This window comes from Porites lutea, chromosome 2, assembly GCF_958299795.1.
Source record: "Porites lutea chromosome 2, jaPorLute2.1, whole genome shotgun sequence".
Lineage (NCBI taxonomy): Eukaryota > Metazoa > Cnidaria > Anthozoa > Scleractinia > Poritidae > Porites > Porites lutea.
Window position 1 is genome coordinate 1,194,446 of NC_133202.1, and position 25,606 is coordinate 1,220,051.

The following is a 25,606-nucleotide window of genomic DNA, read 5'->3' on the forward strand; positions in this document are numbered from 1 at the left end:
GTGTGTACTTGACGATAATAATAATAATTATATTATTGTATTGCTTTAAACTCAATTTTAGTATGATCTTGATGACCCAGAACGTGGAATGATTTTTGTGTGTGGTGCTACTCACAAAACAAAGGTAACTGATGAGCATCAAATTTATTCTTGCAATATCAATGCTATTTAAAGCAGATTGAGGACAAGAATTAAGGACATGATCACAAAACAAGTTGGTACTTCAACAAATTGTCCCCACTACATCAGTAGAAAATGTGCAAGGGCACCAAATGAGAATTTATCTTTTGATATGAGGGGTTAAGGAGTAAATGTCAGTATAGGTTGCCATGATGGACACTCTTTACAGTGCTATGATGGGCAAAGCTCATTAAAATCATGGTAACAATTTGCTTTATCTTGTATGAGTTTTGGATATCCATCAGGCCTTGCACTTCTAACCTCATTTGTGAAATTCCCTCAGGTTGCATTTATACTTAGTTGTCTGAGCAGCTCGGGGTACTTTATGCATGACTATGTGGACTGTACTATTCTCAGACTCATATATTTCTTGTTACTTTCTTATTTGATTGCGTAAAGATAGTGTAAGGAGTTTGGGGCTTCTAAAATGTTACCGGCACAAATAATGTGAAATGTAATGAGTATGATATCCATTGATAACAAAGATTGCTTCTGTTGTCTTCTTTTTTTCTAGTCTATGTTTTTCTTTCTGGTGCAAACAGAACAAGGTGACATATTTAAAATCACGATGGAAGTTGATGAGGACATGGTTAGTGCAATATTATTTTTTAATGTTTACAGATTTTACAAAAGAATACTTGCAACACAGATATTTTTTACTTTTTCTCGCACAGGTTACTGAAATCCGCATGAAGTATTTTGACACTGTTCCTGTTGCGGCAGCCATGTGTGTCCTCAAGACTGGCTTTCTTTTTACTGCCTCAGAATTTGGAAATCAGTATGTACTTTTGATCAACAAATTAATAATTATTCCATTTTGTCTAAATTACAGCCACCATCCTTCACCTGGATATGCATCTTTTACTGTTTATATGTTACCTTTTGTACATCTAGTTTTCTCAGATTTTGCAGTTACTTTTAATTTTAACAGTAAACTGATGGTTGTATTTGCCAGACTTTACTGTGGTTGTCGGCTGTAATAGTCTCTTTTCAGTCTAATGACAACTGCCCTAAAAATTCTTATGCTTATCTTGCAACCAATGTTTTAGCTACTTGTATCAGATTGCACATCTTGGTGATGATGATGATGAGCCTGAGTTTTCCAGTGCAATGGAGCTGGAAGAGGGGACAACTTTCTTCTTTACTCCCAGAGGCCTCAAGAATTTGGTGCTTGTAGATGAACTGGAAAGTTTAGCTCCTGTGATGTCATGTCAGGTATGAGCTTTTATCTCACTCTCTTCACCATTTTCGTAAACTGGCTACATGTAAAAGCATTAAGGCAGCCTATTAAATTTGGTTGTGTGGTAAGCCATTTAACATAGCAGTAACTGCTACATGTAGGAATGCCAGATTCAATCCCACATACTTGTATTTTTCTTGTCAGCAACTGCTGCAGTGTATTTTACAATCATGAAATGCAAGTACCGGTAGTCATAAAATAAAGTAGAATGAAGCATATTTTCTACGTCAGCACATAACCTGCTCCCGAAGTACTGAAATAAAACAAGGCTAAAAAAGTGCCAGAACTTGATTTTGATCTCCTCTTCTAATTTTACTCCCAAGATCAAAACCAATCAAAAGGTCACCTCAATTATTTTTGAGTGCAACTGTTGTAACTACAAAGAACTTTTGCCACTTTGTAGATTGCTGACTTAGCTAATGAAGACACACCCCAGTTGTATGCTGCTTGTGGAAGAGGTCCTCGCTCCTCCCTGCGGGTTTTGAGGCATGGACTTGAGGTATGTGTTGTTCACTTGTTGTTAACCCTTTAAGCCCCAATATCCACTTACAAATTCTCCAAACTGATCTCCATACATTTCCTTAACGAATTAGTTGAGAGAATTCCATAACAGATCAAAGCATTTTCTCTTTAGTGACCATTTTATTAACTCTCATGACCATTTCTCTTGGCAACATATGGACATTGTTAGGAGAAAATTGATGTTGGTCACTATTGGGACTCAAAGGGTTAAGAGAATTTCTTTAGATTGACTAAGGTCATAGTTCAATTTCCACTCAAGCTTGAATGCTTGTAAAGTATATTTTCAAAAGGTTTGTTATTCATAAATAAATTAAGATTTGTGAACAAGAGTTGCTTCTTTTTATGTCGTCCACTAGAGACGTGTTTGCTAAGCACAATAATGTTCATTAGCATGCAACTAAAGTAATTTCATCCTTCAGGTATCTGAAATGGCTGTGTCTGAGCTGCCTGGTAATCCTAATGCAGTTTGGACAGTAAAAACACACAAACAAGGTTTGATAATTACATTTACAGTGTAACTCTACTTTGAGATCTATTTTTGTGGTGCTGTATTTAAATCATTTAAGTGAGCCTTATTAACCTGTGGTGCTGTTTATTATCAACTCTGACACTGCAAAGAGTGGTTCTACATGTAACTTTTGACTTTGTGGAATTAAATGTATTCCCAAAGTGTAACAAGCAAGTGAGGGTTCTTGTCTGAAGCTTTTGTTTGCATTCTGTTTACTGTGATGTACAATGGTTGTAATTTGCGCACTCGATCATATCTTTATCGCATGCTAGACTGCGCAATATAAGAAATAAACATTATTATTATTATTATTAATTTTTGAATTCAGCCAATTCCTTTTGTGTGGCTATTCAAGTGAAAGGCAAATGCTGTTTCGTTTGTAACACTTCTCAGTTTTCTCAAACGTTTCAATTTCGGGATGAAACTCCAAGATTCAATCATTTGAAATCAAGCATTATTGTTTAGTGATCTTGAAAATTTTTATATCTGAAACTTGTCTCTCTGCGCCGTTTGATCTGGTTTGAGGATTATGCACCTTCATTGTACAGTCCTGGACATCAATGCAGTATTCACAATTTTCTGTAATATCTCGGTACCCTCATAAAACAGCGTATCCTTTTCGACAATTGCTCGCAGTTCTCTCTGTCTCCACCCTCTGCATTGTTGAAACTCAGAACAAATTCTGGATATTCGCGTCCAGCGTTGTCTGTGGGGCGGGAGAGGGGTTGGGTATGTGTGAATTGAAAAAACAAAGCCGCACAAATGTAAATAATTTGTCTCAAGACGTTTGTTCATGATTGTAGACCAATGAGGTAATTATTTTGCTGCTTCATTCCGTAGATGAGTTTGACTCGTATATTGTGGTGTCCTTCATTAACGCTACTTTGGTGTTGTCTATTGGAGAAACAGTTGAAGAAGTGACTGACAGCGGTTTTCTAGGTACCACTCCCACTCTGTCCTGTTCACAGCTGGGCGAGGACGCCTTGTTACAGGTAACACAACGTAGAACGTCCTGTGAAAGTCTGGCTCTTCTTGGTTAACACTTTCTACGAAAGATTAATCATTGGAAACGGAGAAATGTATGTCTCTCTAGTCACGCACAGCATTGGTTTTAATCTGAAAACACGTTAAGAGTAATTATTATTGAAGGGAAAACTAGAAGGCAGGAACGCGTTAGCCTGCTAACCTCGGCCACGAGAACCAATCCGCAGAAAAGCGAGCGATGACTGGTTATTGATCCGTGCGAATTTTTCTTGACGCTTCCCCGGCTCACCAAACTCGTTTTCGACTAATTTTTGACTTCTCTGACTAGTGTCTTCAACTTAACAAATGCGGAACCAATCAATCGAGAAAGATGTTTTCCGTGCATCTTTCTCAGGAGCGTTTCTTTGTGACAGAAAAAAGCTGCGAAAGGGACAGAAATCACTTTTTTTTTTCAACCATCCTCCTCTGCTTCAGAGTCGTTTGTTTTAGCCTGCATGTACACCTGACAATACGCTGCTTTGCAGTTATAGTGGGTAAATATCTTTAGCCTGCGAGCAAGTTCTCCAAGCAAGCCGCGAGGGATCGCGCGAGCGAGTCACGAAGCGTGCTGCTCTCGCGAGAACTTGCTCACAGGCTCTATATGCATTTACAAACATGTACGTGTATGAAGTCAGTTTTTACTGTTTTGTGTTCGACAGGTTTACACTGATGGTATCCGCCACATCCGATCTGACAAGCGTGTAAACGAATGGAAAACTCCTGGAAAGAAAACCATTGTAAAATGTGCTGTGAATGAAAGACAAGTTAGTTGCTTAGTTCGAGTGTAGTGCATATTAAAAAGAAAGCGTTAAATTTCACTAACTGGGTTTTGAGTTCCATTTAAAAAAGGAGGCAGGGTGGCCGAGTGGTTAGAGCGTTGGACATATAATCGTGAGACCCCGAGTTCAAATCCCGCCTTGATCGCTAGCTGGATTTGCTGTCGGTAGCCCCGTGTTCTAATCCTGGACCACGCTTGTGAAATAGCTGACTTGGTCGCCCCCGAACAGTCGGGGTTCCCCATGTTATGTTCTGTTGAAATAGTTATTTGTTTCATTATCCGTGAAAAGCCCCCTAAGGGGAGAGGATAAAGGATTTAAATTGGAATTACATGAAACGATTTTTATGAAATTTAACTTTTTCAGGTTGTCATCGCTTTAACTGGAGGGGAAATTGTTTACTTTGAAATGGATCCGGTAAGCAAGTGAAATTGTTGTTCCTATCTTCCGTCAGACAAACTGTAAACATGACTTGATCCAGCATTTTACAGTTTTTAGGCTAGCTCATTGTAACGTAACGAAAGCGTGAATTTTAAAGCCCTAAAATTGTATATGTTTTTAGAATCTGGTAAACCCGAAATATTCCATGATTATGACACATTCAAAATGTTGGAGATAACTCCCAGGTAACGCGTGTCGCAATTTTGTTTCAATATTTGGCTTCATTTTTTAAATTTTTTTTTTATTTTTTGCAGTCCGGTCAACTTAATGAGTATACAGAACGAAAAGAAATGTCTTCGGATGTACAGTGTATGGCCCTCGGGACAGTACCCGCAGGAGAGCAGCGCTCCAGGTTTCTGGCCATTGGTCTAAGTGACAACACCGTGCGGGTAATATCCCTTGACCCGCAGGATTGCCTTCAGCCTCTTAGTATGCAGGCTCTTCCCGCCACACCCGAGTCGCTTTGCATTGTGGAGATGGCAATGGGAGGATTAGAGAGCGAGTCTGGAAGGCTTGGAGGACTCTTTCTTAACATCGGATTATCTGTATGTTTGTAAATTTAACTCTTTTATCTCAGAAACTTTTGTCTGGGACCTCACATTTAGATCGTATTAACTAACATTGCTTGAAAGTTCTTGTGAAAGCAATTGTTTTTAAACTTTTATGAATTTCTTAAGCTGTCTATACGAACAGTGCGCCTCTACTATTAATAACCTGACTGTTTTTTGGTACCTTACAGAATGGTGTTCTGCTTAGAACAGTGCTGGATCTTGTGACTGGAGATTTGTCCGATACTCGAACGAGGTAAGGATATACGCGGCCCACCTTAACTTACAGGGATGTTCTGGTTTGATCACATGTTGATATTTAGGCAAGGCACGGCCTAGCCACCGACTGAAGTGATCTAACTCGAAACAAGTCTGGTTGAATGCGTTCAGCGTCAACGGGGTACCCCACTCCTTGTAAAACGAAATTCGTGTGAAGTAATCTGCAGGTCTGCAGTGTAAATACATTTTGTTGATTCTTGCTGGTGAAATGCTGAATTCGTCTCGTTGTTTTTCAGGTATCTTGGGTCAAAGGCTGTTAAGTTGTTTAAAGTTAGAATGCACGGATCTGATGCGGTAAGTACTAGCTCTGTCCTTGTTTCTAGAGTTGTCGACGTTCATTTATAAGAAAGCAGTACCCCTTAATGACATAATAGCCCAGGGCCAGGTTGCATAAAACCTACTAAAGATACGAGGGCTCTTAACTTTTGTTCTGGAACAATAACCTATTGTTTTGAAATAACAGTTACAAGTTCCCTTAATCTTAAGATGTGTTTTTGTAACCCGACCCAGGTAACTGGCACCCAGGGCGAAAAAAAGCGAGCTACCCATGAAACGCGAGGGAAAGCATACGACCTATGGTAAGCACAGGGAAACGTGCTTAATGTGGAGCGCGCTAAAATATTGTGCAAAGTTTTGCGAGGTACACGTAACAAGTCCGATTTATGGCAAACGTAAACAAACTATGGGAAACAAAAGAAATGTTTGCTGTTCTACCCTCTGTATTGCTCTTCTTCTTCTTCTTCTTCTTCTTCTTCTTCTTCTTCTTCTTCTTCTTCTTCTTCTTCTTCTTCTTCTTCTCCTCCTCCTCCTCCTCCTCCTCCTCCTTCTTCTTCTTCTTCTTCTTCTTCTTATTGTTATTATTATTATTATTATTATTATTATTATTATTATTATTATTATTATTACTTTATGGACAAGAAGGACCATAACGCGATGTTAATCCTTTTTTTTATATTTCCAGGTTCTTGCCATGTCAAGTCGCTCGTGGCTAAGTTACTCGTACCAGTCCCGTTTCCATCTTACTCCGTTGTCATATGAGACACTCGAGTACGCCTCTAGTTTCTCTTCTGAGCAGTGTCCTGAGGGAATTGTTGCTATATCTGCAAACACTCTGAGGTGGGTCCTAGATCATAACTAAAAACTAGGAAAACTGAGGTTATGGTAATTCATTTGCACGCCAACTGCACCCTTAATTTTGCAGGTGACTTTGCTTTGTTCTTTTTTAATACGTGTGACTTGATTAATTTGTCGTCACTATACGCTGAGCTGAAATATTAAACTGAGTCGGGGATTTCACGAACCAATATGCCAGTAGTTGTTTTAGCACTCTTTTGAAGCACTCTCTTAAACCTGCGATAAGAACGCCATATCGCAGTTTACACTCGCTTGTGCCTTCTCTACAGTATAGTTAATTGTGTCTGAAAAACCCTGTAAAGGAAGACTCAATAAAACGTATTTGTTTATGTATACATATACAGTGTAGATGGTAATGTCTAGCCTATGAACAAGCTCTCTGGGGGTAGGGGACGGGGAAACACCCCCCCACCACCCCCGCTCCGTGGAGATTCCAAGAGAGCTTGTAGGTCATGCCTGCCCCTAGGGAGTTAGCATAAGTAGCTGACAAGGCCTCGTAAGCTATAGCTTAGTTTAAGTAGTTGTTGATGGTAACGAGTTATATATCGTTTGCTTTTTGAAATTTTTTTTAAGGATTTTGGCTCTGGAAAAGTTAGGTGCTGTGTTTAACCAGGTAGCCACACCTCTTCGCTACACGCCTCGGAAATTTGCTTTCCACCATCAGAGTAACAATTTGATCATCATAGAAAGTGACCACAACACGTTCACCGACAAGGTCAAAGAGGAGAAAAAACAACAAATTGCTGAGGTTTGTAGCATGACCCATGGGTTTGCAATCCCCTGTTTGTAAACAGCGGAAGTTACGACCATTAAAACTGATTGCTGACAGTGGGACAGTGAAACTCTTACGACTTACTGTTATGTTGTTTGAACTTGCTTTCCTTTGTTTATTTTGGCAATGCAAGGCTCGTGAACGCATCAATTTCAGAATAAAAGTGCCACTAGCAAGTGTGTTCGCAAACATAAATTCATTGACCCATGATGATATGTGGCTTGGTTGGAGAGGAAGGTGTCTTTCTTCCTCTTCCCAATCCCTCTCCCATTTTTCCTTCCACCCCATTTCTTGCGACGAATGTCACGTAAGCTAGATGGGTTAACAGTTTATTTGTTTATTTTGTTTATTTTTCCCTCCATTTATTTATTTTACAAGCCATTTATATTGTATTACAAGATTGAAGAATTAAAGATGCTATTTGTAGTGGGTTATTTGTATTGCTATTTGTAGTTGCTATTTAACAGTTTAAAAGCCCTAAAATTTTGAATGTTCGCTTCTTTTGAGACTTCAATGTGTTGTAGCACGAGAGGTTCGTCTCATGATTGGAGGTTTTGTAGTTCAATTTTATGCCTGGTCTAATTTTTCCTTTGTTTCTGTGTATGTATGAAAATGAGTTTGAAACAAAGCCATCGTCAATTTGAATCCACAGCACGCCACACCAACAAAAGATGTTCAATCTGCGTATGTCAGTTTCTTTTTCTCCCTTCTAAAGTATTTATTGACATTTTTATGTTCATTTCTGCCAGGAAATGGTCGAAGCAGCCGGTGACGACGAGAAGGAGCTAGCGGCTCAAATGGCAGCCGAATTTCTTAACGAGGATCTCTCTGAACAACAGTTTGGAGCCCCTAAGGCAGGGCCTGGCATGTGGGCCTCTATTTTGCGCATGCTGGACCCAATAAAGGTACCCTAAGATGGCACCTGTTGCCGAGAGAAGAGCTTGCATATAGTTAAGCGCTTACCACAAAACAGGTTTATTACGATCATGGCAGCTCTCTCAGTTAATTTACTTGTTCTTGAATTCTTGGCAATGAAAACTATTATTTTGACTTGAAGAGCTTAGTGAAGGAAACGTTTCTTGAAGGGGCCTTTTTTCAGATGGTCATTCTGTGCAAGACCAATTTTACCTTTGCTCAAATCTTTTTGGTATTGAAAAGGTGGGGGCGGGGGCAAGGGTTGCGCAGTTATACGAGCGCCGGCCTTTCGCCAGTGTGGCCTGGGCTCGAATCCCGCAGGTAACACCATATATGGTGTGAGTTTATTGTTGGTTCTCGCCCTTAAGAGGTTTTTCTTTGGGTATTTCGGTTTTTTCTTCTCCTCAAGAACCAATAGTTTCAAAGGCCAATTCGATCGGGAATGATAGACGAAGAACCGCTAATCTGGATGTGCTGCCTCCAAATTGTTATTTATTTATTTTTTATCCATCCATCTATCATTTCTTTCTTCCGTCCGTCCATCCCTCCCCTCCCCTCTCCCCTCTGAAGCTCAGGAATCTCAATTTTCTTTACAGGGTGAAACAGTCGATGAGGTTCGTCTGGAACAAAATGAATCTGCTGTCAGGTTTGTTTCATCTTCACACTGTATTACTCTGCCTTCAGGTTTGTGTTGTGTACTACCTGCTCTGTACTCTTCAGTGATGAGTGCAGTACACTGAGTCGTTATAGGTGTTAGACATGTTCAAGTCGATACATTTAGTATGTGCCAGAAAGACGAAAGAAACGTGGTATAAATGAGACACTTGCTAAGTTAGATTTCTTCTTTTCTGAATGTCTAAAAAGAATTTACTTTTGTGAGGTTTACTGGTTCGGTAGTCCACTCATTTTGTGTAATATTGATAAAGGAGTTGTTTTGGATCATTATGAAGTGCTTTTGCGTGACGATGACTGATAATCGTAACCATTAAATGCAGCTCATATTGTCGCAGAAAACAGGCAAGCAAGCCTTGTTACTCATGCCAGCTACATGCCTCTTGCAGATGGTTGCAACTCACTATATGTAATATTATATTTCAGTGTGTGCGTGTGTAATTTTACGTGTCGTCCTGATGAGACTTATGCGCTAGTTGGTACCGCAAAGGACCTGACTCTTAACCCGCGGTCATGCGCAGGAGGTTTCATTCACGCTTACAAGATTGCTGAACTCATTGATGGGGGATACAAACTAGAATTTGTCCACAAGGTAAAATCCTTTGCTCAATATGTATATTCTTAACTTAAGAAAACAGCTGTGATTTCCACTGGTTTCCCGCGAAATTACGTTTGAGAAACGAGCGCAGAAATAATGATTCCATACTAATGAAGCGTCACTAACGAGATCTGGGTAGTGCTTCTGATTGGCTGAAAATTTGCTTCACTCCTTTGTTAGACGTCATTTTGCGGCGAAACCAGTGGTCGCGTTGGGAAATTTCGGCTGTTTTCTCAGGCTAGTAAATGCTTTGTCTCAAAGATTTGCCAATATCTCAGTAGAAGGGAGTGTCAGGCGGGTTATGGTGAACTGAACATGAGGCATAATTAGACTTTTTTGTCGAGTTATGGAAAATAGTTTTGTGATGGACAGAGTGATTTTACTTGTAAACTCTTGACGATTTCTGCTTATTTTATTTTTCAGACCGAAGTGGATGATATTCCTGGAGCTCTAGCGCCTTTCCAGGTGGACAAATAATTCACTATTTTTTTCTGACGTACCGTTCCTTAAAATTTCTTTTCGACTTTAGGTTCCACTTGCGTTGACTCTATTCGGGCTTAACGTAACCTTTGTGACGGAGCGCCTTGTCGCTATGCTGCAATTAACGGCCCTATAGGGGGAAAGTAGGTTGCGATTCGTCCAGCGAGAAATGTTTAAAGCAGATATTTTTTGTTGTAGGGTCGCCTTTTAGCTGGTGTTGGACGCCTGTTGAGAATTTATGATCTTGGGAAAAAGAAACTTCTTCGTAAATGCGAGAATAAGGTAAGATAAGCTCTATTTCGCGCCGTTAGCCTCCATTTGAAACATGCGCGTGGCAGGGGGTTATTACATTGGAAGCAATAGACTGCAGCTAAAACTAAAGGAAAACGCGTTCACACGGAGACCCAGAACCTGCTTCAGTGTCTTCATGGTCCCCACCTTGTACTACCCTTGCTTGCGAGTACTGGCAAAGGGAGTGTTCACATTGTCATAAATACTCCCGGCTGGCGGCACCGTACTTAGGCACCAAGTGTGAACCCAGCCTTAGTTCCGGATCCTGTAAACACTGCTATGTTTGTTACATGTTGCAAACTACCATGACCAGAGATAATAGTGAAACAAATGGAAACCGCCATAGTAACTCTGTAGTTTTTTTCTGTACTAATCCAAGACTGTGGATGGTGTTACTGTGTTGGTATTAAGGCTATTTGGTATTAATCATAGTAAGACAAGACGTGATTAATTTGTGTGTTGCTTCGTAGAAACTGCCAAACTTTGTTATGGGGCTTAACACCATGGGGACGCGTATTATTGTAAGCGATATTCAGGAGTCCTTTCACTTCGTCAAATATAAAGCTCGGGAAAATCACCTGGTGATATTTGCTGATGACGTCAATCCAAGGTAATTTGAGATGTAATTCTGCGTATTGAGGTGACATCTACTTGGTTGTGGACTTAGCAGGTTTAATATATGTGCTTTTTACTCTCAATTTGATAATAATTTCTGTTCTAGTTCCGTTTCGATAACAGTTCGAGGGAAGAACCTTAATTACCCAAACCCATTGTTACTCGACGGGACAGTGAGCTACCAAAAATATTTAATGCCCGGGTAGGCTGAAACAGCGTATTTAATAGTCCACGTTCGATATATTGAAGCCCTAGGATTTCAATTCCCATGGAAAACATTTTTTCGGTTCCGTGCCCAGTGATCATGAGAAACCATCGGTAACAATTTTTTGGTTGCGTGAAAATTCGTGGGAACCCATCCCCTGAATGTTTTAAATTTTCAGTCATATATTTTTTTTTCTTCGCGTTGGAAGCCATAAACCATGTATAATGCTTTTTGGGAATGATTCAAGATGGAACTGATAGATGGTAAACATTTTATTTTCATATATGAGTCGTCACTAAAGAAATGCCCCACTAGTGACAAAAAATAAATGTATCCCTAAGAGTGAAAATGTCAGTGGGAAACTACTTTTTGTTTCCGTTATTTTAAGACCACGGTAACAACACGGTACCGGAAACTTTCATTACCGTGAAATCCTAGGGCTTGTGAATAAATAAATAATATCGAAATTCTCGAAATATCGAAATGACTCCGAGGTTTCATGGTCATTTTTCTAGATTTTGTCTAGTTTTCTTTGTGCCCAAATGTCCTCTGGGAATTGCGAGACAATGGAGTTGTAAAAAAATTGCATTTTTGTCCTTAAAGCCTCGATATCGAACGTGGGCTATTGAATTCGAAAATATTCGTCTAATCACTTAAAAAAATGGAGTTTTCTTGAGCAGATTCACTAGTTTCGAGTAGGCGGAATGTCGATTCTTATATTAAATAAAGCTGTTTCAAAAATATCTGGACTCGTGCAGACGGGGCCGAAATTTTTGCTTCCTAATATTTATCTACAGGATAAAAACAAACGGGTTCTTTAGGGCTGAATTGAGCAAGTTGTATAGGGATAAAGTGAAAGATTTCAAGGATTGTGTGTAGAGTACAATCTAATGGTTGATTTTTTTCGTTAAGGAGTCTCCGAAGTCAAAATTGCCATTTATTTTTAACCTTGAAATGAATTTTCTTTGCGTTCCGATCTTTGATTTCTTATCCTTTCCTAGTAGTTTAAAGATAAAACATTCCCATACCAGTTTTTCCTTTCTCGCTTCTTAGTGAAAGGGTGGTCACTGTGAGAGACCTTGGCGAGGAAAAAATACATTTTTCATTTATGGGTTGTTTTTAAATCGTTGGTATCAAAGATCAAAGAATCGGTTCTGTAATGGCGAGTTTCGACAATCGTCTTTTTATTATAAACTAAGCGCCATTTTGAGACGGAAAAGAAAGAGAGGTTAGAAACTCTTGCATTTATGTTCTTAAGGTTTACTTATTGCAAGTTTAATTTTGATTATAGGTTTTAATGTGCTGCGACATTATGTCATCAAGCACCCTTATTACCCATCTCATTGACGCTGCCTTCGACTTGTCTTAAACCATGGTTCGCACAGGCCTTGAAAATTCCCTGAAAAAGCATCATGTCCTTGAATGAATAGTCTTTGAAAATTGAAAAATTGTGGACTATCCTTGAAAAGTCCTTGAATATTTTTGAAAGCTCCTTGAATAAAAATAACCTTTGTTAAACAAAGTGTTTTGCGCAAAGGTAAGATTGAAAGCACAGCAGTACACAAATTTTCTTGGTGGTCATGAAAGTATGTTTTCTTATGTTTTCAATGTTCCCGGAATGGTTAATTTTCCGTTATTTGAAGTACCCTAGTAACCGTGCCTTCCTGGGGGAAGGTATTGCAATAAGAAATCTCCCCTCTACCTACGAATTTGAAAGGTTTTTAGTTCATGCAATTCTATGTCAAATTACAGGGAAAAAAGTCCTTGAAAAAATTGTTTTACTCCTTAAAAAGTCCTTGATTTTTTTCCCCCCGAATTTTGTATGAACCATGTAAACTCACCGGTGACGAAAAACAAAGAAGTCAACACAATAGAACCTAGAAAAACAAAAGGTGTAAAACCTCTAAATCTAAACCTAAACCTAAACCTCTAAATTGTTTTCCTCTTGCATGCCCGCTATCGGATGTTTACAAGTATAAATTTGCATAAATGTAATGAGGCAATTACAAAATCTAACAGCCCAACCCCGCTAGATATGAAACCGAACTACTCTGTGGATAAAGCAAAGGTGTTCCCATATACTGATGCTCAAACTGGCACGTTTAATGGGGTTGGGGCCAATGACTTAACGATGGTTTAAGTCCAGCAAAATATATTAAAAATTAGTTGACTGAGGCGAGTGTAGAAAAAGCGGCACTGAATCATATCTGGTGGAGAACTGGTGCCCATATGACTATTTCTGCCAATTTCTCGATGAAGTGTCGTCAGAGATTCAGTTTTTTTTCCCTTAATTAAAGAGTCATACACTCCCTTGTAGATTTCACTTGAAATCATCTTGGTGTTGGTCATCATTAATAGAAAACTTACCTGTGAGAGTATTTAGTCACTATCTTACTAATGTTTTCTTTCAAACCTAGCGTTTTAACTACAGTCTCTTCTAGTCATTTCAACTGAAGACTCAGTCTTAAACAGCTAGTGTATTGGTACTTTTGTCGTGCGTTTTTCCGAAGGTTTTACTCAGATCAATTAATCGAGTAAGATCATTGACCTAAAAGCTCAGAGCAACAGTACTTTCTCATTTCACTTGTCGTAATACTGTATGCGGTTGGTTTTTACGCTGTTTTTACTTTTCAGCACTATTTTTCCATGGTTGACACTAATGAAAAAAGGGACGTCAGTGTCAAACCAGAGTGGTTGTAATGACTTCGTTGCTTCCATCCAAGCATTGTTCTCTTTCTATCAATGATTGGAGCGCTTTTCGGAAGTCATTCTTAAAAAACGTATAAAGAAGAGGGTTGATAAGTGCTGTACTGAATTTTAGAACCACAAATATTATGGTTAGAGCAAAGGGGATGCGGTTTATATACTCCAGATCCCACAGCAGAGTAAAGATAAAATATGGGAACCAGCCAAGGACAAAAGTTACCGTCATTATCACGTAAATGATCGCCGCTTTCCGATCGTTCTTTCGACGTTTTTGTTGTTTCTGGAGAGGCTTGCTTTCCGTGAGAGCTTGACGCATTTTCTTTTCTTTGTGAATGTAGTAAAAAATGTGACCATCGATGCAAGCAATTATAGAAAATGGCACAAAAGCTAATGCTACCAAGCAAAATATGGCGTAGGCAATGTCGAATCGTCTGATTTTTTCTTCCCGTGGTCCTGTAATCCAGGCGAGTTGAATAAAAGAAGCGCCACAAGAGAAAAGCCACACGCCAAGCAATAACAGCAATACTCGTCGTTTTGTTACTACCATGTTGTATTTAAAAGGTCTCTTGATTTTAAAATAGCGCTCTGAAGTTGCTACCAGCAAGTGGAGAATGGTAGAAATGGAGAGGAATCGCTGGCATAAATCCATGCTGGTACATGTTTCGCCCACGAGTGTCGTTGAACATGCTAGAACAAGCGGTAGAGACACGAGACCGGCAAGGCAGTCACCCGCCGCCAGACTAACCAAGCAATAGTTGGTTCTTGTTCGTAGATACCGCGTGCTGATGAATAGCACAAACACAAGGGAGTTGGCGCATATTATAAGCACGCTTTGTAAAGTTAAGAAGACAATCACCGCTTGTCCTGTCTCTGTTTGGTGCAAAGCTCTTCCTGTCTGTTCCATTTCAAGCGAAACATTGTCTTTTTCCTTTGCTAAATCTCTCCCGTAGTTTCTCGTTACGTTGTCCATGTAACTTTCGTTTTTTTCACTGTTAGCTGTCAGCTCTGCCGGTTCAACACCTGTATTCTAAAACACTGGTTTTTTTTTTCTTATGAAGATGCCGTTTGTTGTTGCGTTGGTCGAAGTTTACACCCTGTTATAAAACACACAAGGAAATGAATAAATAGAATGCGTTAGCTTCTGCTAGTTTGTTTTGTACAAAGGACATAAATCGTTTTACCTTAAAAGTCTTGAGACGTTGTTTTCTTGGAAATAAATTCTAGACTGAGCGCAGTTTATTGTTTCTTTTTAACATATAGTCCTCCTGGCGACTAATATCATCTTGTGCAAATTTTTGCAAATAAATTAGGGAGAATGTTTGCCTTGTCACCCCAAATCGATGATTGTCTAAATGTGTTGGTTGCTTTTCTTTTATCGCTCGAAAATCACTTTTCTTGGTGACAGTTTTCAATGAGTGTAAGAAGTCTGCGTTTTGTGTAGTAATCTTTAAAACTGGGGGACAATATCTCACGTTGTTATCTTTTTAAGCAGATTTCCGCTTTAATTTAAAGATATTCTCCCTTCCTGTGCTTTGTTTCGTATTTTAGTTGCACGCTTTTGTTCTGTTTATGTCTTGCAATTACCTTCATCCTAAAATGTGCTTTTCAGAGAATTTACGCGGTTTAATGATCCACTTGTACACTCAGTAAGTGATTTTCCGTTTTTCTTTGCGTTGACCTGGTAATTTGTCACTTGATTTTAACAATTGGAATCCAGGTGCAACAGTGCAAAAAAACGAATAAATCGATCGAGGGAAGCTATTATTTTGCATTTGGAAAGCAGTCACACATATTCCAAGTAAAGTTAATAAAATATAATTTCCGAAAATTAGAAAAATGGCGGTCGCGTTTTTTCGAAGTTTTCTTCAAATTTCGCGTAGAATAGAATCTTGTACAGTAGAATTTTGCTTTGCTTTATGAGAGTAACATCAAAGGCTTTATGCTAGAAAATTCGCCAAACATTTACTTTAATCTGAAATAGTTTTAATTTCTCCCGAAATGGACCGTGTCTTGTCAGATAAAGGGTTAATTTACACGTCAAGCAACGGGGATGACAATTAAACTAGTTCAAGTGTTTTTCTAAAGCTTTCCTTGCAAAGTAGAAATTGAAATTATTTCGTGTTGTTTTTTCTGACTGGTTATCAAGAACGTTTTGGTGTGGAATGAGTATTTTTTTATAGTTGCATTAGCTGTTTCTGTTGATTTAAAAATACTGACTGTTTGAATGCCAAGTAGTTATATTTTTCGTAAGCTTCTTACTATTTTTATTCTACTATTTTATTGGTAGATCGCTATTGCTTTCTCACGGTGGCTTTCCGGCTTTAAAGCTGTTATTGGGCGTCTTGAGTTAAAACGGCCTTTTCAACCTTTTCTTTTCTCTCCAATTTCTTGATAACCTGTTGTGCACTGTCTGATTTTACTTATCAAATAATCGCCTATTTTCTCGCCCCATTAAATTTGTATCATGCTGCAATTGTGCCCAACTGCTTAACGCCTTCAGACGGCACTCTTTTAGCTCCGTATATTGACTTCACATTGGTGCCAGTTGCGATACGGTTTTTCTTCTTTCTGTCATTTACATATCCTTTGTAAAAAGCACTGACAATGTGACAGTTTTTCATGGCACTTGAAGGCAGCTGTGTTGGAGAGCTTTCTTTCCATTAAGTGTTTGTTTGCAGAAGGAAAGTGAAGAGAAGTGCGTTCAATAGTCCTATATGTTGTACAGACTGAGTAATAAAATAAGAGATACTAAAAACCGATTTTCAACTTTCATATCCATTAGAATTATATTGATTTCTGGTAAGTTAACCGTATAGCGCGCGTATCACTAGTGAACTTACACAACAGGACGGGAGAGGAACAAAGACGGCAAACCTTGTGTTGGAAGCGTGACAATAACTTTGTTTGAAATAACTTTTGGCCAAACTTCACTCCTTTAAACCATAGTTAGTAGATGAGACTGGTTAGGAAACCCGGCAAACATTAAAGTTGAAAGCAATGGTGCTTTAGGTTATGTTGGAAGCTCCCTGACTGTGCACAATCCTTTGTTTTCTGTTCACAAATTCTGACTGAACAAATTAATGCAATGTTTCTATTGGTCAATAACTTCAAAATGATAGGAATGCTATTGAACGTTGTGCACGGTCAGGTACACAAAAGCTGACAAAAACCTATAACAAAGGGTTTCCCAACCTTTCCACTTTAATTAACTATTTTTAAACAGATCTCTTTGTTAAGACCAGAAAACAGTGATGTTAAGTTAAGATCACGACGAAACACGCAAGTGATACCCCTGTCATGTTGGTCACGCGCAAGCGTTATGCCGTCCTCTTCCTCCTGCCGTCCTGTTCCGTAAACTCCCTACTAATTAAAGACAACAACTTTAGCTCCAGTTAAGTTTGATACTGTCATTGGTCATAGTCAACAGTCGCCCGCCCCATGTAAGGTTATCCGGATTCCAGAATCCTGAAATTTTTTGTTTGGTGACTCTCGAATCCCGACTGGAAATTTTGTCTCGTGGAATCCAGAACTGAGCTCAAGGATCAGAATCTTGACAATTGGAATCCGGAATCCGGAGTCCAAGTTCCACTGACAAGGAATTGAGAATCCCGCACCTAGAATCGTGGAATCCGGAAACCAATCTTACCTTGCATGGGGCGACAACGTCCTTTTGTGTTGTCTTACATGATGCTCTTAAGCAACAACAACAACAAAAACAACATTCTTTATTGTGCTCTTGATACAAAAGAAAAACTTTAGTCATAACTTTCAAAGCCTCTGTTTCATACCTGACTCCGTAATTACCCTGCGAATACGGCTGTGTCTCCACGATCTTTGCCGCGAAACGTCCCTAGCCGCGTATTCACAGGTTACTCTGTAATTTCAATGCATCTTTTGGTTAATAAATGGCTTTCGTGACTGAAACCATTTGAACAAACCGGAGGCTCTTTTTGGCAAGAATGATTTTGATTTCTGGTCAATCAACTTAGAATTGTTTGGGAGTGTTAATCCGAGTCGACAGCTAGTAGATTTGACGTTAAAAACAGGTCGTTTGTAGACAGTGTGGATATCAGTTCTGAGGTATCGTAACGCGTCGTAATATCGAGTGAATTTGGATAGTTATTGGTTACTGGGCTCTGAGTCAATAGCCCATGAGGCCGAATTGTTTTAGTAAAATCCAACTAGTTGGTCAAAAATATCGAGAATAAAAAAAAATTTAAGCTGGTTAAAGCTAGACTTTAATCCTTTTTTGCCGCCAAAAAGCGCGCGCCTTTCGCTACTAGTAGGCTATAACATATAGCCTAGTAGTAACTCAACCAATCAGAACGTAGCATTGATAATAGACCACTAGTTGGATTTTACTAAAACCTATTATGCGTGGCTACTGACGACTAGATTGTTGACCAGTACTGTTACACAGTTAAGCGCTTGTTATCTTCATTTTACTAAAATAGGTTCAATCATTTTTCATTTTAGCCACTGTAATGGTTAAAAGATGCCTATAAATTCGTAAATGAAAATGCCACCTCGGAACACCTCAGCAACAGCCGTCTACATGGAGCGTTTTAGCTGTTTTCTCGTTTGGAAATGCATTTTCCTTATTTTATGTTTCATTGTTTGTTGGTGTATGGCAGTAAATATTCAACGTTTATTTGTGCGACTGTAATTTATTTACGGTGAAACTCGTACGTTTTTTTCCTCCAGCCGTTCGCACGAAATTGATTGACTTCTCCGTATTATTATTATTTTTTTGTCTTTCACGATTAATTTTTAAATCTCATTTGACTTTTAAGTGGGGTGGTTACGCAAATAAAGTTCTTTTACTTGTTCAGTGTAAACAGCTGTGGTTTGCACCCAATTTTTCCCACCGTTTCTAGATAAAAAGGAAAGGATTAAAGCTTACGCCGCCATATACGAAATCTATTCATATATCTTTCAAATTCCTGATGGGTTTTGTAGCTTTCTTTCTCATGACTGTTTTTTAAATCAACGCTGCGTTGTTCAATAAATCTTTTAAAATTTTCAGTCTTCCTTGATTGGGGTACTTTAAACCGGCAAATGTGGTCTTTTTGACTTAAAAACAATACATGTAAATCTGTTTTTTTGAAAGTGATTGTCTGCCTGTAACCTCAAATAATTTAATGTTAAGCTTATAGTCTATGAGTTACCTGCAGCACAAGAAAGTCAAGCTGTATCGCTCGGCTAAGTTTCTCTTGCCCTCTGACAGTGGTTGTTCAGCTTCACGCAGTTCAGCTCTGTCTCGGAAAGATATAATTGCGTTGGTGTAAATATTTGTTTAAACACGCCAAATTGCCTTTAATATCTCCCTGTTTCAGTACCGTCCTGAATATTTCCTTTTTAAAGAGAGATTTTTTAAAAGCCCCGCAGGGCAGTATTTCCACAACATTTCAAAAACGAAATCTTGCTGTGATTTCATTTGTGCTTCATGGGATATCTGGTTAAGGAGCCAGTTAAATTGTAGCTTTCTGGTTTTGTGGCTTCATAGCAAATTACCACTGAGACAAAGCATCAAAATTTCATTAATGGCAATTTCGGAAGTTTTTACGTTATGGAATATCGCTTTTGTGATTTCCCTCACTCTTGAAAGTTTCACGTACTAGCTCTTGCTATAAACAAGTTTAGCCAAATACACTTGAAACCCACACGGGATAGGTGCATGGCAATAGATACATTGTATATTTCCACTTTTGTGGTTAACTGGTAAATTAACAAGGAAGAAGTACGAATTTCATTTGTCTCTTGTTCTGATCACTTTCAAGCTTGCGAAATAGTTGCCATTTCATGCGAGTCTTTTCTAGTAAAGACTATAATCTTGGTAGTCTATAAAACCTCAAATTTGTAACAAAGCAAAAACTTCTACCTGCGCTTGTAATATTTTAATTAGCGACTCGCCAGTGCCAAGAATGGAAATCTTCAAGTATCAAATAAAAATGTGTTTTTTTGATTGGTCTGGTAAAATATTTTTCACAACATTCTGTTTTTTCTTTCCTCCTTTTTTACAGCTTTTGTCACCTAGTCTTATATTTTCAGTTTATTACCTGATTTTGATGTTTGGAAATGTTTTCAAGTGAATGGGGTACTTTAATCAAGTTAGGTTTGGGGAAAAAGGTTCTCTCTTTGACCTTGACATTGAAGCTGAGTTAGCCGGCCTCTTTGTTCTTTGTTTCTCGCATATTATTCGTTGATTATAGCATAGATTTGTCGCGTGAATAATGCAATACTTTCCGTGCTGTATCGATATTCGCAAGAGCGCTAAAACTTTAACGATATAGTTTGCACCCTAAAATATTCACAGATAAGCCACTGAACTTCGCTTTTTAAAAGGTTACATTTGCTCGAGCTGTTTAGAAACAGGAAACAGGAAAACACTTTTAAACATTCCTGCTTTTTCATCAGCGTGGTTTAACCCTGTTATCCTCACAGAACAATAAACGTTATTGTCACCCAATTTAAGATGGGTGATTTCGAAAATTCAAGACCTTTTAAATAAATAGTGGACCAAGTTTGTTACTAATTGCTATATTGTTGCTTTAAAGTACCGACAACTGTCCCTGGCAGAAAAGCTGGTTAGGGTCAAAGGATTCTAGGTTATAGTGTTGATCAAGCGGTTACTCGTATTCCCTTAATAATAAAGAATGAATAAACGGCTGTCGCTTTCTCCCTCATTTATGTTCTTTCCTGCGTCACCTAAGGTGTTAAAAAATGCTTTTTGTGGTGTTTGGAGTATCCACCATAACGATTGAGAGGGACAAGGAAGTATTGCGTTTCCTCCCCCCTCCCCTAACCCAGTTCACCCCGTCTTCTGGCGTTTTTTGCGCCTTTTGCAACAGCAGCCCCTGTGCAGACTACTTTCCCGCCTTTTTGCGTAGTCTGTCGTCTTATCACGTGTATCTCTTTTCTGTTTAGGTGGTTAACGTGCTGCAGTTATCTGGACTATGAAACGGTAGCTGGGGCCGATAAATTTGGCAACGTATTCGTGGTGAGTACATCGGGCGGCACTCGGTTGTTATGAATACGTGTTGTGACGTTTTAAGTGAAAGCCAAAATGCGATTGTTTTCCGCACCTTTTTTGATTATGATGATGGTAACAGTGATGGTGCTGCTGGTGCTGGTGCTGGTGATGATGCTCGTGCTGGTGCTGGTGCCAGATAGACTACGGTATAACAGTCATTTTCTAAATATTCTGTACGTGATTTGCTTGTAGATTCGCCTTGGCGCCAACACGACTGACGATATTGATGAAGATCCTACTGGCACTAAAGCATTTTGGGATAGAGGACTTCTAAACGGCGCTCCGCAAAAGGTAATGTGCTTTTACGTTGTTGTATTGTTACGCACTACATCACTGTTGTTGTGGGCCACCAGTCTTGCTCTCCACTCGATTTGCGGAAGATCCATGGCTTTCGCCCTTTTGGTATCATAAGTAAATCAAAGATAATAGACTGTATCACCGAGTTCTTGGGTGCGGTTCTTATTTTGGCTAGAGATTTTGTTTTTCCTTCCGTTGCTCCATTTCCTTTGAGGGCTCCTGCTGAGATCGAGTTCGTGATTTAATTGTTAAGTCTCTATTGCTAGGTACGAGCTCATGACCTATAGCTGACTCACCCACACTACTCGTTGTTGTGCTATCGTGTTTCCACACAGGGCTTCTACAGTCTGTAACCAAGCCTCTCTGCCTTGAACTGCCCTTACTTCTTCATTGAAGGAGACTGCTACTTCTTTTTAATCTATGTTGATTGTGCCCCTCGGACTCATCCGTTGCCTCATTGTAGAACCAACCTGATTAAGGTCTGACCGTGCGAAATTTTTGCCTCTTTGCCCTGTTGTGACCTTATGATTTTGATTAGTATTGATTATTATTATTATTTTTTACCCCCAGGTTGAAACTCTGTGTAATTATCATGTGGGTGAAACAGTTCTGTCACTCCAAAAAGCCACTCTTATTCCAGGCGGATCAGAGTCTTTGGTGTACACAACATTATCCGGTGGTATCGGCATGCTGGTACCATTCACGTCTCGAGAGGTGGGTATCAGCTGTGACCAACATCCGTTTTCTCCTAGTAATATCAATGCATAATTAAGAGTAAAGGTTGTGAGAAATGATAAAATTATCACCAAAGGGGAAATGCTTCGCTCTTTTATCAAATTCTGTTTGCTAATTCTTTTAGAAAATGTATGGAGATCAGTTTGGAGAATTTGAATGTGGATATTGGGGCTTAAAGGGTTAAGTGACATAATTTCCGGTGTTACATGCTACAGTTTACTTGGGTACCTTGCCTTCGGTGTTAATCACGTATTGTTAAGAATGCACTTTAGCCAATCAGAAGGCTGGAAACATCTGTGATATTTCAAGACCCACATTCACCTTAGATACATTGTGCGTTGCCATTTTGAGTGGCCTGGCAACTTTAGTAACAGTGCACAATCTAAGCTTTCCCAACAAACAACAGCCCATCAAGACAAAATGAAGATAGGCCGGCTGGTATTCAGTGATAGTTTTCCGGATCACAGTCATAATGCTGCTGGCCTTAACTAAATGTTATGAGGCTGGTATGGTCTCTGGTAATTCCTTTCATAAAGTGACCGAAAAACGTTTTTTTTAGTATCTTTATTTACTCTTAAAATGTATTTAAAATTGTCGTAAATCTTCAGAAGATCGTCAGAGGTATAGTGTAGAGAAGTACGTCATAATTAGCTATTCAATGCTTTCTCCTGTTTCTACTCTATTTGATTTGTGTTCATGAGCTGCACGCTGAAGCCTAGCCAGACGGTCGCGGTGATCACGTGTATATCACGTCATTTTTGTTTGATCATTTCACAGGATATTGACTTTTTCCAGCATCTTGAGATGCATTTACGCGCGGAACAGCCGTCTCTTTGTGGCAGAGATCACTTGTCCTATAGATCATACTACATGCCAGTGAAGGTTTGCATCCTCATTTCGCAGAGTTACCTCCTACTAACTATCTGCTACACTGAAACCGGTGTTCAGTGGACAGTGCGCAATCGAAATATTCTTTACTAGCAACTAAATAGGGTAGAGGGAATCTGCAAAGATGTGAAGCAAATTTGCAAGTTTACTTGTTTAAAATACTGTAGCACATTTAGTGTATTTGTCACTTTTTGTGATTTCTGCCGCTGACCTGAACACCCCTGTTGCTCTCAGCCGGAGTGCGCCTCTTTGAATTCCTAGAGAAAGACTGCAGCAAGGCAATGGACAGAGTTTAGGAGACATAAAAATACACTTATTTTCCACAGAGCTGCAATGATATTGTACAGTAGCGCATGAAAAGAGTACAACTATCCCTCTATGGTTTATTTCAGTAGTTTGTTATTTTTACAATAAGGTGTTTGTGTAATGCAAAACTAGTTTGACACTTCTCCGTGCTGAAGTCGAATTTTTTGGTCCAAAAAAAAATCGTAACCCGTAATTTTCATTTTCAAATTTGAACGGTCTGTTGTGTACATAGCTTGAAATTGATGCATTTTGTGTTCCAGAGTGTGATCGATGGAGATTTGTGCGAGTATTTTAACTCACTCGACTCCTCTAAGCGACGTAGTATCGCCGAAGAACTGGATCGAACCCCAGCGGAGGTGAATTTTTATTTGTTCTTTTTTTTTTCTTCTATAATTTTTAATCTGCAGACATCATTTTGGTAGCCATACACTAGTTCAGCATGACGAAACAGCACTTTTTATCTCTTAGAAGAGCCGCAGTGCAGGAAAATATTCTCTTCCTCCTTTATTCGCTCTTCCGGTGATTTCTATTAATGATTACTGCAGAACTCACAGATTACGGGCGGGTGGAAGGTCTTGTCTTGCGGAAATTATTATTATTATTCTGTTTATCGGAAACCCTGGATACGCTAGTTATGCAGATTGACTTTGACTTTGTTACCGTAAAATTCCGAAAATAGCCCCGGGACTTATATTTTTCAAAGGCCCTTTTTGAGGGGCCTTTTTTTTGTAGGGGCTTATCTATGGATGCAAATTTGCGTCTCAAAATCGATTGGGCTAGCCTTATAGTTCGAAGTAAATTTACCGTTTTTGCTTTGTTATACTTTGTATTTGAAGGCAATTTTCCAATTTCAAGCCCCCATGGGCTTATATTTGGAGGGGCGGTTTAACGGAGGGTTTTTTACGTTACCGGTTTGGGGGGCTTATATTTGGAGGGGCTTATACATGGAGGGGCTTATTTTCGGAATTTTACGGTAACCATTCACCCACGTTTTTCACCTACAGGTTTCCAAGAAATTGGAGGATATCAGAACGCGATATGCTTTTTAGAAAAACAAGAGGACCACAGACACTCTACAAGAGAAGAGACACTTTACCTCCCGTTTATTGAACACCCTCTAGTCTAGGAATTCATTGCCGTCTGATTTAAGAAATTGTTTTCCTTTGTTTGCGGATATTACGTCTTATTTGATGACAACCCACATACACAGATCAAGCAGTCTTGATACCTATCCTTCTGTAAAAATGTTGCAGTCTTTTAGATTGTAGATACATAAGTTGCTACTGAATCTGCGAAAGAGCCGCACCGCTGGTACCCCTGCAGGGGAAGAGGCAAGGGAGGACCTCCTCCCCCTTGGGATGGCGGTAGAACCGTACATGGTCCTCGAATCAGTTTGTAAAAAAATCCAACCGACCTTTCTTTCCTCGCCGTCTCAGGAAATATTGCTTTCATAACTTAACTCTACTAGAAACAAGTTTGTTTTATGAGTATTTAAGTTTCTTAATGTATATAAAATGTAGATTAGCTGACTTGATTGTTTCGTTCGTTGTAAGGATTACCTTTTTTACTCGTTATGACCTCTTAGCTTTTTTGTGGGAGCAGGATTATTTGCAACAAACTCCTTCTTCGTAGCCACCCAAAAGGTTTGTCAGCAAAACTTTTTCTTCGTTTTTTTTTTTTGAATCCCCTCTAGTCTTCCAGTATTTTTTGTCGAAGTTTGGACTGCTCTATTTTTTGCTGGAGGCAATCCGTAACCATCTCGCATACCCAAAGTAGGGAGCTTTAGCAACAACGACGGCGACGGCAAGGAGAATGCCAGAAGAGCAATTGGTTTGTTAAGCAAAACAACAACTTTGCACGTGCATCACGCTTTTTTGTACATTTCTTTGCCGTAACTGCACGACTACGACGTGAAAATGTCTCGTGATTTCACGCTTTATGGTGACGTAAACAGGCGACAACGAATTTTTCTTTCTTTTTCTAAACTTGAGTGCGGTCCCCAAGAAATCAACTCTAGGGAAATCCACCTACATCTGACATTTTCAGCGGATTTGAATAAACGCGACAATGTTTTAAAAAACGCGAATGCCTTTTCATATAGTGACGTTTTCGCTACCGTCGCCGTCTTCGGTGCTAAAACTCCCTAGTGGCGAATCTAGGCGTCACATTTACAGATCTTTACATGCAGTATCGTTAGTACTTCGTTACTAAAGCCGCGCCAGTCGGCTGAAGTATTTGAATTCCTTACTTCTGATTGGTCAGAAACGGGAGCCGTAATCGATTATGGCTCCTGTTCAAGAAATTATGATACATAACGTAAGGAGTCCTCTGTTAACGACTGCTAAAAAAAATTGCAAAAGTGGTGGAAAGATCTTGTAAACAGTAACCTTAAGTATTTTTTTTCATGGAAGAATTGTTGATTAACCAGTCAGTTTATAAACG

At 39.2% G+C, this 25,606-nt stretch overlaps 2 protein-coding genes across 3 annotated transcripts in view; one reads left to right on the forward strand and one right to left on the reverse strand.

The window, feature by feature from the left end:
- LOC140927334 (splicing factor 3B subunit 3-like) overlaps positions 1 to 24,693 on the forward strand; it is a 28,394-nt gene extending 3,701 nt beyond the window's left edge. The window contains exons 6-31 of one of the 2 annotated variants that reach the window (XM_073376964.1): positions 62 to 124; positions 695 to 769; positions 855 to 958; positions 1,230 to 1,395; positions 1,824 to 1,919; positions 2,362 to 2,434; positions 3,291 to 3,442; positions 4,133 to 4,237; positions 4,616 to 4,666; positions 4,945 to 5,235; positions 5,430 to 5,494; positions 5,754 to 5,811; positions 6,479 to 6,633; positions 7,225 to 7,399; positions 8,173 to 8,328; positions 8,935 to 8,984; positions 9,437 to 9,602; positions 10,032 to 10,073; positions 10,287 to 10,370; positions 10,850 to 10,989; positions 20,833 to 20,905; positions 21,131 to 21,229; positions 21,806 to 21,949; positions 22,748 to 22,852; positions 23,425 to 23,520; positions 24,169 to 24,693. In XM_073376964.1, coding sequence (XP_073233065.1) covers positions 62 to 124; positions 695 to 769; positions 855 to 958; positions 1,230 to 1,395; positions 1,824 to 1,919; positions 2,362 to 2,434; positions 3,291 to 3,442; positions 4,133 to 4,237; positions 4,616 to 4,666; positions 4,945 to 5,235; positions 5,430 to 5,494; positions 5,754 to 5,811; positions 6,479 to 6,633; positions 7,225 to 7,399; positions 8,173 to 8,328; positions 8,935 to 8,984; positions 9,437 to 9,602; positions 10,032 to 10,073; positions 10,287 to 10,370; positions 10,850 to 10,989; positions 20,833 to 20,905; positions 21,131 to 21,229; positions 21,806 to 21,949; positions 22,748 to 22,852; positions 23,425 to 23,520; positions 24,169 to 24,213 — 2,829 coding nt within the window. In that variant the 3' untranslated portion in view covers positions 24,214 to 24,693. The remainder of the gene's footprint in view (positions 1 to 61; positions 125 to 694; positions 770 to 854; positions 959 to 1,229; positions 1,396 to 1,823; positions 1,920 to 2,361; positions 2,435 to 3,290; positions 3,443 to 4,132; positions 4,238 to 4,615; positions 4,667 to 4,944; positions 5,236 to 5,429; positions 5,495 to 5,753; positions 5,812 to 6,478; positions 6,634 to 7,224; positions 7,400 to 8,172; positions 8,329 to 8,934; positions 8,985 to 9,436; positions 9,603 to 10,031; positions 10,074 to 10,286; positions 10,371 to 10,849; positions 10,990 to 20,832; positions 20,906 to 21,130; positions 21,230 to 21,805; positions 21,950 to 22,747; positions 22,853 to 23,424; positions 23,521 to 24,168) is intronic. The other variant, XM_073376965.1, reaches the window with a different exon arrangement.
- On the reverse strand, positions 13,326 to 14,875 carry LOC140927264 (octopamine receptor beta-2R-like). The gene has a single exon (XM_073376894.1). It carries the CDS (start codon positions 14,873 to 14,875, stop codon positions 13,880 to 13,882), a length of 996 nt encoding a protein of 331 aa, XP_073232995.1. The 3' UTR covers positions 13,326 to 13,879.
- Positions 24,694 to 25,606: the final 913 nt, after the last annotated feature.